This window comes from Malus sylvestris, chromosome 10 (assembly GCF_916048215.2).
Source record: "Malus sylvestris chromosome 10, drMalSylv7.2, whole genome shotgun sequence".
Lineage (NCBI taxonomy): Eukaryota > Viridiplantae > Streptophyta > Magnoliopsida > Rosales > Rosaceae > Malus > Malus sylvestris.
The window spans coordinates 25,872,841-25,884,866 of NC_062269.1; the positions used below are offsets into that span (position 1 = coordinate 25,872,841).

A 12,026-nucleotide genomic window follows, 5' to 3' on the forward strand; every position below is an offset into this window, starting at 1 on the left:
TTTTAAAATTCTAATTGAATACGCTCTTCATGTTACAAGTCTTTTTTTGAGGATCTTCATATCACAAATCTTAAAATTCAATAAACTGTGAAGCATTGATAAAACGATATAAAAAAAACCACGAAAAAAACAACGATTTTCTAAAAACGACACGTCGGAATGAATTAGTAAAATTTTGGCCAAGTGTGGTCTGACACTGCGCTAACTGTCTCATAGAGCCATTGATCTCTCCTGTTTTCAATGCAACGCCATCACAAAATTGTTCCACCATGTTTCTCTGTCTATTTCATTAGGCTCAGGTGACAGGTACTCTCTCTCTCTCTCTCTCTCTCTAATTTGTGATCCATTAGGGAAATAACTTGAATCCGTTCCATGAATTGTTGTCTGCTCTGCTGGGATTTCTCCATTAAAACAATGTTTGTCAGATACCAAAACCATTGTCAGGAACTTAGAATGAATATTGAGAATTAAATATTTTTTGTGACATTGTTGATCGTAAATAAGATTTTATTAGTTTCAATTTTAAAAGACTTTTTTCCGCTGAAGCAATTGTCACCCTCTTGCATCATACATGACTACATGAGGCCAGTTGTCAGGTAACCAGAAAGAAAACCTAAGTCATTGTTTTCTAATAATTACATATGTAGCTTGAAGAGGCCAGTCGGCCATGGCAGTTTGCTCACGCTCTTGCATCACGTTGGAATCTCCTATCAAAGTAGTTTAGAATAGCGATTTTGTCAAAAAGAACATATGTAACTATCACATTGTCTTCTCTATAAACTTTCTAGTTTGGTTCAAGAGCATTACTGAGAGATTTAATGAGAATTTTCTCTTCTGCTAGTTGAAAGGGTTTTGATTGTTGCTCAAGTTACAAGAAACCGAAATGCCGGCTTCCATAAGGTTTTGATCTATAATTTTCATAAATTCTCTCATAAACTATAAATCTTTTGTTATCTCAATTGGAGTTTTCTATTGCTTCATTGAGATTTTCTTGTGCAGCATGGATGAGAATATGGGGTTCCAGTACGGAGTTTCCAGGCCAGGGCTTAATCCACCAATTCAATTTGGGAATGGATTTTATGGAGCAGGGTCAGGACTCATTCGAGGGGGATTGGGCGCGTATGGAAAGAAAATTTGTGGTTCAAGTTCTCAGTACGTTCAAAGCAATGTAAGAATCTCAGTTTAGTCTCTGCTAAATTTTGGGTAATGCACATTACGACAGCTGGTGGTGTTGAAGTCGTGCCTGCGATACACATACAAAATGAATGTTCTGTGGAAAATGACAATGATTTTTTTCTGTGAATGTTATTTTGCTTCTTTACTGTTTTGTCCAAAATGTGCAGATAAGCAAGTACTTCTCAGATCCTCAATACTACTTCCAAGTGAACTCCCACTACGTCCGAAACAAACTGAAGATAATTCTGTTTCCATTTCTGCACAGGGTATGTAGAAATTTGAACTTAAGGCTGCCAATGACCCCTATTAGCTACTCATAAACAAATCTGTTAAAACTTCTAATTTTCTTAATTTTCTGTATCTCATTTTGTTTAGGGGCACTGGACGAGGATGACAGAGCCAGTTGGAGGCAGGCTTTCGTATAACCCTCCAATTACTGACATACATGCCCCAGACCTGTACATTCCATTCATGACATTTGCAACGTACTTGGTTCTCGCTGGGATCTCACTAGGCCTTTCTGGGAAGTAAGTCTATAGCATCCTCAAAACCTGATATTTAAGCAGCGTAAGTAGTTTTAATTTTCCCAATAAATGTCATGATATATGCTTCGACATTTCCTGTTCTTATCCCATGCCAGATTCAGCCCAGAGGCTATAAATTGGCAGTTTGTGAAGGGAATGGTGGGTTGGCTACTCCAAGTGATGTTGCTCAAGGCATCGTTGTCTTCGCTTGGGGGTGGAGAGGCACCTTTGTTAGACATGATAGCATATACTGGGTACACTTTCACAGGGTTGTGTGTGGCGGTTCTAGGGCGAATCACGCTAAGCTATGCTTACTACTTGATTATCATATGGACATCCATGTGCTCAGGCATCTTCTTGGCAAAGACAATTAAGATAACTTTGTATGCTGAGATCAACAGTTATGATGCAAACATGCATCATTATCTGTTGCTAGGTATCGCGTTTTCTCAGTTCCCGTTGATCATCTGGCTGAGCAACCCTACCGGGAATTGGTTTTCCTGAACCTGCAATTTCAACGCATATATGCTCGTTGCTCAGATTTTCTGCGGTAGCATATGAACATCTTGTCGTGTGCATAGCTAGGACTTGAATTCGTTTTTAAACCGCGGTTGCAGGAGTTCATGTATTCCAGGAATTCTTTCTCGTACTAATCTCATTTGTAGTATTGTTGCAGAATTAGATTGGTGATTTAGTTATCAGGATTGATAACTTCTAATGGAAGTGGATTGCATTTTTGTGTTCTTTGCTTAGCATTTGCTTACCAAAATCTTAAGTAGGCTATACGTGACAAATTGCATTATTATCTACACGTATCACAAAGATTAAGAACTAAAATTACTTGATCATATTTACTAATCACATGCTCAGAAGCGGTTACCAAATGTTAAACATATAGCTTTACTCAAAGCAAATATAGACAAATAGGTTTCACCTTCTTATGTGGTTTTGATATAGGCTGGGTACTTCTAATTCTTTCAGAGGTGATGAGAATTTATTGGTTAAAAAATTAGGTTGGGGATAGGGGTGTGTTTATTGTCAACTCTCATTGAGAAATTGTTGTCGACTACGAAATTCTACTGCATGTACAACCAATTCATATGTTATAATTTAACTTTGGTCTAATTGTGTTTTGGATGGATTTGGAAATGTTACAACTAAAGGCATTCATGAAAGCGTCTGGTTAAATAGTTAAGAATGTGTTGGGGGCTATAGAAGCGTTTTCTAAAGAAATAAAAAGCGTTGGAGTTCTAATATGAATTTGAAACATGTTTTTAATGAAAGTATTTAAAAAAAAAGCACACCATAACCTGACATAATAATTTAGTATTAAATTCGTCATCCATCAAATTCGAATCTAAGGTCACGTGAAGCACACTCGAACCTGACATAATAACTTACAAATAAGAAAAATATCAGATACTACCCTACAATGTTTAACATATTAACAACATGGAGAAATTTTTGTAGTATGCCGAAAAGACGTCCATTACACTAAATATCATAATACAAGTAGTTGTATACTTAAATTTTTTTTCTTTAATCACTTATATTATAATATTTGGTGTATTGACTATAGGTAAGTAAGGAACTGAAAAGTCCCTCGACAACATGAAAGAGTAGTGCGTTGGACCTCGGCGCGTTTGGTTACTTGGTGAATGAACCGCCAAAAATATGAGTTGCTCAACGACAACGGTTACATTGAACTCAGCATTCCCGCGAAATTCAAATCCAAAACCCAGGGATTCCCACAACCGGAGAGAAACAATCTCTCTAATACAAAAATGCAAACAATTTCATCAGGTTCCGCCAATCCACGCAAAAATCATAAGATATTTCCAAGTCCAAGACCCATTCGTCGTCTTCGAGCTTCTTCGCCTCTGCTCCAACCTCAACTCAATCGACTACGCCACCAAGATTTTCCAACAAATTCAAACCCCAAATGTCTACCTCTACACTGCTCTCATTGACGGGTTCGTGTCGACTGGGTTTTACCTCGATGCGATTCGGGTTTACTGTCGAATGGATAACGAGTCTGTTTCACCGGATAACTACGCGGTAACTTCTGTGTTGAAAGCTTGTGGCTTTGGGTTGGCGTTGGAGGAGGGGAGAGGAATCCATGCGCAGGTTTTGAAGCTTGGGTTGTCATCGAATCGCTCAGTGAGGATGAAGCTTCTGGATCTTTATGGAAAGTGTGGTGAATTTGAGCATGCACGGAGGGTGTTCGATGAAATGCCTGACAGGGATGTCGTTGCGTCAACAGTGATGATCACTTCTTTTGCTGATTATGGGTTGATTGAGGAGGCGATTGGGGTTTTTAACCGGGCTAGGAGTAAGGATACGGTTTGTTGAACTGCGATGATTGATGGGTTGGTTAGGAATGGGGAGATGAATAGGGCTTTGGAGGTGTTTAGGGAGATGCAGAGGAATAATGTGAGGCCTAATGAAGTTACTGTTGTTTGTGTTTTATCTGCTTGTTCGTATTTGGGAGCATTGGAGCTCGGAAGATGGGTTCACTCTTACATAGATAAGTATGACATCGAATTCAATTACATTGTAGGCGGTGCTCTGATTAATATGTGTTCGAGGTGTGGTGATATTGATGAGGCACTGGCAGTGTTTGGTAAGATGAAAGAGAGAGATGTGAGTAGTTATAATTCCATGATTGAGGGGCTTGCTATGCATGGGAAGAGCATTGAGGCTATCCAAATGTTCCAGACAATGATAAAACAAGGACCAAGGCCAAATAGCATTACTTTTGTTAAAAGTATTGAATGCACGTAGCCATGGAGGTTTGTCGGATTTGGGTTTTGAGATATTTCATTCCATGACTAGTATTCACGGAATTCAACCACAGATAGAACACTACGGATGCATGATTGATCTTCTAGGTCGCTCAGGTCAGCTTGAAGAAGCTTACAATTTCATTGCAAGAATGAAAAGTGCTTGTAAAATCCATGGGAACCTCGAATTAGGAGAAAGGGTAGGCGAAATCTTGGTGAATTGTGGTAACGTAGATTCGGGAACTTACGTACTGCTATCAAATGCATATGCTTCATCAGGGAGGTGGAAAGAGACTGCACAAGTGAGAGCAGAGATGAAGGAAAGTGGAACCCCAAAGGAGCCTGGTTGTAGCTTGATTGAAGTAAACAATGAGATCCATGAGTTACTCTTGGGAGACCTCAGACACCCGAAGAAAGAGGAAATCTACAAAAAGTTAATGGAGCTAATCCATGAACTGAAATCGGAAGGATACTTGCCCGCAACAGAGGCGGTTTTGCATGATATGAAGATACGCAAAAGGAATTGGCTCTGTCGATACATAGTGAGAGGCTTGCCATATGCTTCGGGCTAATTGCTACAAAACAAGGTACGACTTTGAGGATTGTAAATAACTTAGGGGTTTGCAGTGACTGCCACTCAATGATCAAATTGATAGCTAAGATCACCAACAGAGAGATTGTCGTTAGGGATCGCAATAGGTTCCACCATTTTGAGCGTGGGGTTTGTTCTTGTGCTGTTTATTGGTGAAAAAGAAAACTTAATGCTAACAGCAAGTATATATATTGTTTCTTTACCCTGATTTACAATTATTTTATTTTACTATATGAACTCTCCGAATCTCCGATAACAAGAAAATACAACAATAACGTATGAAAGGTCAATTATGAATCTCCCTCGTTTGCAGTTTGCACCCAGGTCCGAATCTCCCTTTCTTGCAGTTTAGTTGAATTGTGTAAATCACTAAATCTTACAGTTTTGTTAATCTACTTATTATTTTACCACGTAAAATTTCATTCAAAGCTAGGCCATTACACACATCAGGCTTTGGTTTTTTTACACACCATGGCCTTCTCAGCACAAAACCTACTTTTCTTTCCATCCACATTCCCAGCAGACCTAATCAAACCTACATAACCCACAGCAGCCCTAATGAAAAGCCAGAAACAGAGCTGGAAATAGAGTTCCTCTTCAATTCACTTTGTAACCGATTCCTGGAATTTCGCACTTATGATTGGACCCTTAATATTGGAAATTACTCCACAAAAATCATCTCTAAAGAAATCCTTGAAATATGATATCATTTAGTCATCAAACCTATACATAAGAAGATGGACATATTCGGAAAATACATTATGAACCGTAAATCAATTTGATACAGTTAATTGACTAAATGATTTTAATTTTAATTAATTTTTTATAAAGATGATCTTTACAAAATAAATAATAATATAAACAGTTTTGAACATAAACACGAAATAAATAAAGAAGGAATTCCTAAACTGTCTTAAAGAGCCAAATTCCTCTCTTTAGTTTGCGCCCCCCCCCCCCCCCCCACCAAAAAAAAAACTCCCCACCAACAATGGCTTCATCAACTAATTGAATATAAAATATGTGTCGTACAACGCTATATAAATTTGCATACCCCACGCCGCCTCTATTCTGGATCAACTAATTGCCACGTTACTTCTACTGGTAATCATTATCTTACTTTACCTTATTCCGTTTTATTTATAAAAAAATGACAAGTATCGATAATTACTAGATATAGGTAGATCCTATTATGACATGTTTTTAAATCATTAGATGGTAGTACCATTATGGAGCCTTAAATAATTCAAAAAATTCTAGGGATGACTGATGCGAAAATTTAATTTAACACACAAATTAAACTCTCTTGTATCAATTGTAGTAAAGAATGTAAGTAGGGATCGTTCTGGACCGGGGATTAAGAGGGCTTGCTAATAACCTCTAGACTGACTTAAAAACATATAAACAAAGTTAAAAACATTAAACTAGACTCAAAGAATTCAAAACAAACTCAAAGAATTCAAAACAAACTCAAAGAACTCAAAACAAGCTAAAAACACTCAAATCTGCCTAAAAACACAAACTGGGCAGATTTGGACTCTAAACACACTTTTGGACGAATTTTGGTTTCAACTTGGTTCAAAATACTTAAAAGCACAAACTAAATCAGTTTCTAACTAATATGACCCAACAAGGTAAAGGGGGTATTGGTTTTGATGAATTTGAAAACAAAACAAGTAAATTAAAGAACTAATCAAATCTGCACGAATTTGAGTAAATTGAATGAATGGAAGGCTAGCTAGGAGGCTCTTCTCCACACATGACACACTTGCAAACAAAACGATTTCCAGTTGCTTTTCAATAAACTACGAATTCTCAACGCCTCAGATTAACTGTGAATTGTACTAATTAACCCTAAGATTTTCCTAATTTCATTGAATTGGATGATTGCATACAACAACTCAAAGCATTCCTCACAGGTTCCCTACATGAAATGCATAATAGAGATACAAGCAAGAATCATTAAGTTCTATGAAAATTATAAGCATTGACGAGACACTTGTAACTATGAATTGCATGAAACTTATGCCAAGAATTTACTTAACACGGTTGTGACGAGCAACCTTCACTACTTGTGAATATAAGTTCATAACGATTAGGTGAAACTCCCTTATATCCTAGCATCAGATTTATGCATGAAAATTAAGCGTGCACTCTCAACCAACATACACAAATCAGTTTTAATTCAAATGGATAAGTAAATTGAATTCTAACTTATGAATCACAACTGAAAGTAATCAAATCATATTGCAAGCATGAACATGGTTTCGAATTCCCCCTAGCTAAGGGGGGGTTTAGTTCCTCATACTCAAAAAGCAAAGATAAACAAATTTAGACATTGAAAACAAAAGAATGAAAACACCTAAAAACGCTCCAACAATCCAACTTGAATGGCAAGCACGTCCAATGGTCATTCTTCTTCTCTTTGTTGCGGCACAAGGTGTGGTTTGATGGATGCGTATGAATATATGGAAGGGAATGGCTGAATGTGTTTAGGTTGGATGGAGGTCACGGCAAGGAAAGGGAAATGAAGGTGCATGGAATTGTGTTTTTGTTGTGGGAATGTGTAGAATGGTTAAGAAGAAAAGACTCTGCCTTGCGGCAGAATGTGTCTTCCTTCCTTCTCCCAAAATTGTCCGTGTGAATGTGTCTTTGGATGGATCTCCTCCTTCGTTATGGTGAAGGGTGAATGTATTTATAGGCTAGGGAGAGGACCACCATCTAATTAAGGTGGTAGTGGTGTATGTTGTGGTAATGAGTGGATGTAATGGGTGTAGTGGGTGAATGTTTGGTAATGAGTGGATGTAATGGGTGTAGTGGGTGAGTGTTTGGTAATGAGTGGATGTAATAGGTGTAGTGGATGAATGTTTGGTAATGAGTGGATGTAATGGGTGTAGTGGGTGAGTGTTTGGTAATGAGTGGATGTAATGGGTGTAGTGGATGAATGTTTGGTAATGAGTGGATGTAGTGGATGGATGTTTGGTAATGAATGGATGTAATGGGTGCAGTAGATGGATGTTTGGTAATGAGTGGATATAATGGGTGTCATGTATGGATGTTTGTAGTTGTAGGTCAACACATTTGCACACACACATGCTGATTTCTAGCCTTCAAATCTTCAAAAACATCCATCCTCATGTCTCCATGCTTGCACTATCCAATCTTGGCCCAAAAATGCTCCAAATAGCACTTTGTTGCTAACTTTGTTATTTGAACCTACAAACACACGAAAATAGCTTAAAGTACTAAAATAACTAGAATTAAACTAAGTAAATGCCAAGAAACAAGCTAACTAAGTTGCATAAATATGCTCCTATCAATGACATGTGAACTTTTACTCAAGAAAGACAAGATTGCCCTCATTAAATGGGCAGGCTCCTAAAATATTCCCACGCGCAGCTCACACCCCTAAAGATCTCAACAGCTGAATACGACTGCCCACAGCTCACTTGCCCTTGACAAGGAAAAGTCAAAGCATTAAAAATAATGATTAATTACTCAAATTCTATTTTTAATACATTCCCAATTGAAGAATGACTAAAATCAAGTAAGTAATCCATATTTAAATCAATTAGGGATAATTACTCCATTATCTCAAGATATTATTTCCTATTTAATATCTTGAGAATATTTCTCCATAAACATTGGCCAATAGGATGCCACCATGTGTAGGGTAAAATCCTAACATTATGGTCGGTCATCTTACCTATAAATGGCTCATATTCTACCAAATTTCAGAGGCTTTTGCTACCCTAAAAAAGCTCTAAACACTTTACTCTCTAAGAGAAACTGACTTAGGCATTGGAGATCCATTGGCCTAACCCCCCCCCCCCGGCGCCCAAAAAAAACATCTTGTAGGCGTATGAGGTTTGGGTATTTGATCAAAGGTGTTGATTGTTTTGCAGGTGCATTTTCGTCAAGACTGAAAACGGCGGAAATTTGCATCGACAACCACCACGTGGCACCGACAGCTAGTAGTGTTGGAATTTTTTAGTGGAAATCTCCTTGTAACTCATTTGTCCTACATTGGTCAAGTTGAAACCTTTCTCACACGTTATAATACTTTGTCCTTATTACTAAGTGATTGGAAGCCCAAACCTTGAGTATGAGTTTTGGGGTGTGATAATTAATACTAGCATATGACCCACACAATTGGTGTGCGTGGGGAGATTTTATTTTATTTTATTTTTATAAATATTAAAGATGTTAAAATCTCATGTAAGTGATGCTAAAAAAAAATAGTAAAATTTGTGTTCTTATAATTACTAAATTGCCCATAACTTTTATTTATGTTTAGTTTTAATTAGAAGGTTAAAATGGTAAAATTATGGTGTTTTGGTTGACAACAAAAGTTCTATTAATATGTAGTTGTTGCAGTCATAATGATGTGATTGTGTAAATCCTAACATATCTAGGATATCCTTACATGATTCTACCATATCTCTTAGACTATATATGATCATATTAGAGTCGTAATCCTATTAGAGTAAAGAATTTAAATTCCTTACTACTATAAATAAAGACACAATGGGTGGAATAACACACCTCACAATTACACATCTTTCTCTTCTCTCTCTATGCCGCCAACCACCCCCTCTATGTTCTCTATAATTATTCAATAAACTATGCCCATAACACGTTATCAGCATGCTCTTGACGCTGCGCTAAAAAGAGTTTGATCTTCAATCAGGGGAATATTACGTTTTAATCATTCATTTTATGATTAATTTATTGAAATAATCTACATGTTGTTGATTCAATTTAATTTCTCTTTGTTGAACGTGACACAACCAATGTTCTAAAAATCGGCCTAGGCGCTACACAGTGGCCAGCCGTTGCGATTAGCCCATAATTGGGAGAAAATTGGCAAAGAGATTAGACGGGCGTAGAGGCGGCCTAGGCGAGTGACTCGATGACCTAGGCGGTCTGGGCGTTTCAGAATTTTTCTTTGTTGCGGAGAGCTGCATTCTTGTTCTGGTTCTGTGTTTCAAAGTTTCAAATTCCATTTGAGAAGACGAAAGGAAGAAGAAAAGAGAAATGAGTTTCTCTCTCTTCCCATTCCCGTGATAGACATGACCACTCTACCTTTTTGTTTTATTTTTTTTTCAAATTACTTCTAATCAATTGCAACTGGGACAGGTAAGGTCATCTTCAACCAAAAGAGGGCTAGAGGGCTCTCTTTAGCTCTATAGCCCTCTAAGAAATTAATACTTTAATGAATAGTGTCAGGCCATATTTCTTACCATTTCCAACTGAGGGGGCCAAAGGGCCATAGGCCAAATATAGCCATGTGACAAAAAAAATCGTCCAACCAAGGGGGCCAAAGGACCATAGGCCCGTAGACATGTAAATTTCGTTGCATACAAATGATGCATCACAAAGCTCCACATGACATATGACTCATCACAAATGGACAAGTCATTAATGATATGTGACACAAATTAAGCAAATGAAGCATAAAATCATTCCTAAAATGCAGCAAAGGGGAAGAAATCTCCTTAAAATCGGCAAGGGGTCCAAATTGCTCCTAAAACTGGAAAGAAAGCTAAAGCATCTTCACAAAAAAGAAGCAAGAATTGAAGATTGTTCACAAAATAGGCAACAAACCCTATAGATTTCGGCCAAGCAAGGGAAAATGGCTGAAATTAAAATATAAAACATGCCTAAATTTTCCCATGGACGAATCAAGACACAAATCAAGGTCAAATCCATCCAAAGGCATGGCTTTGTGAAGTCTATAAATACAAGGTCCCAAGACAAGCATAAAGTTCGACAATTTCTACATTGAAGGGTCGAAATGTTCACAAAAGGAAAACCTCTACCAAATCTTTGAAGACTAATATGTTGCCAAAGCTCTATTCGAAGAATGTACAACCAAAGCCGAAGCTTTCTTTAGACCAAAGCCGAAGCATTCCATTGAAAAATCAACAAGCACTTGTGCCGATTCCTTCAAGACTTTGTTGCAAACTCAAAACTTATAACGACGTTCTATTCAAGATCAAGTTTCCAAGACCCTTGAATTAACGAAACTTTACATCAACACTCCCTTTGCCGCAACCTTAAACTTAAGGTGAAGACTATCCACACATTGTTTCAAGCTCAAAACTTGAAGTAATCGTTTAATCGTTCGTCCGAGATCAAGTCATCGCAACCCTTGGATCAACAACCTACGTATGTACATCAAATTTGAAGACTGAATTAGAGGAAAATTGTAAACAGAGATTGTAACCCTACAAATTCATTAATACAAATCTACTTTGTACACGTGTTCACGTTTCATTCGATATAGAATTTTTGTGTTTACAAATTTGGCACGCCCGGTGGGACATCTCTACTTTTCATCTCTGTCTTCAAATCCATAAGAAGCACAAATGGCATCAAGGAATGATCAAGCTGTTCCCGTTACCAACGCGAAGAATAAGGACCTTCATTGCTGCAAATGGTGGCACTTTAGGCTTCATAACTCGAAGCAATGCAAGAGCTCTCTCTGTCGTGCCTTCCATTCCTACATCACACTTGCCGAATGAGCAGCACCTGAGGCATAAGCCTATGATCACCTTGGAAGAAAGATCTGATCACTGACTTCAAAAAAGATAAGGTGTTGCCAAGTATTGCAAATTATGGGAAGAAATATCTGATCACCGACTTAAAAAAAGATAAGGTGTTCACCCCAAAGGTATACAAAACTGGGAAGAAGCACGCCAATGAAGCTTTTGTCGTCTATACTACCCCCATCAAGACCTTCAACGCGCCCGTCAAGATTTCCTCCAAGAATAAAACGAAGGAGATGAAGAGAAATGAGCCTTCTAGCACCCAAGACAGGTACAAAAACACCTTGAGGGAAATTGAGCAGAAGACGTACCCTTTTCCTGACTCTAGCGTGGCTACAATGCTAGATGATTTATTGGAGAATAAGGTAATTGAGTTACCTGAATGCAAGCACCCCAAAGAAAT

General features: G+C 37.8%; 1 protein-coding gene and 1 pseudogene across 2 annotated transcripts; both read left to right on the plus strand.

Annotated features, from left to right (window-relative positions):
- Positions 1–219: 219 nt before the first annotated feature.
- On the plus strand, positions 220–2,444 carry LOC126587123 (uncharacterized). 2 transcript variants are annotated; one of them, XM_050252097.1, is made up of 6 exons: positions 220–306; positions 842–900; positions 1,000–1,168; positions 1,344–1,442; positions 1,552–1,703; positions 1,817–2,444. In XM_050252097.1, exons 2-6 carry the CDS (start codon positions 884–886, stop codon positions 2,202–2,204), a joined length of 825 nt encoding a protein of 274 aa, XP_050108054.1. In that variant the 5' UTR covers positions 220–306; positions 842–883; the 3' UTR covers positions 2,205–2,444. The 2 variants fall into 2 exon arrangements, with proteins under 2 accessions (XP_050108054.1, XP_050108055.1); XM_050252098.1 differs by lacking the exon at positions 220–306 and adding an exon at positions 444–596.
- An 830-nt stretch (positions 2,445–3,274) lies between these two features.
- Positions 3,275–9,231, plus strand: LOC126584906 (putative pentatricopeptide repeat-containing protein At5g59200, chloroplastic; annotated as a pseudogene).
- Positions 9,232–12,026: the final 2,795 nt, after the last annotated feature.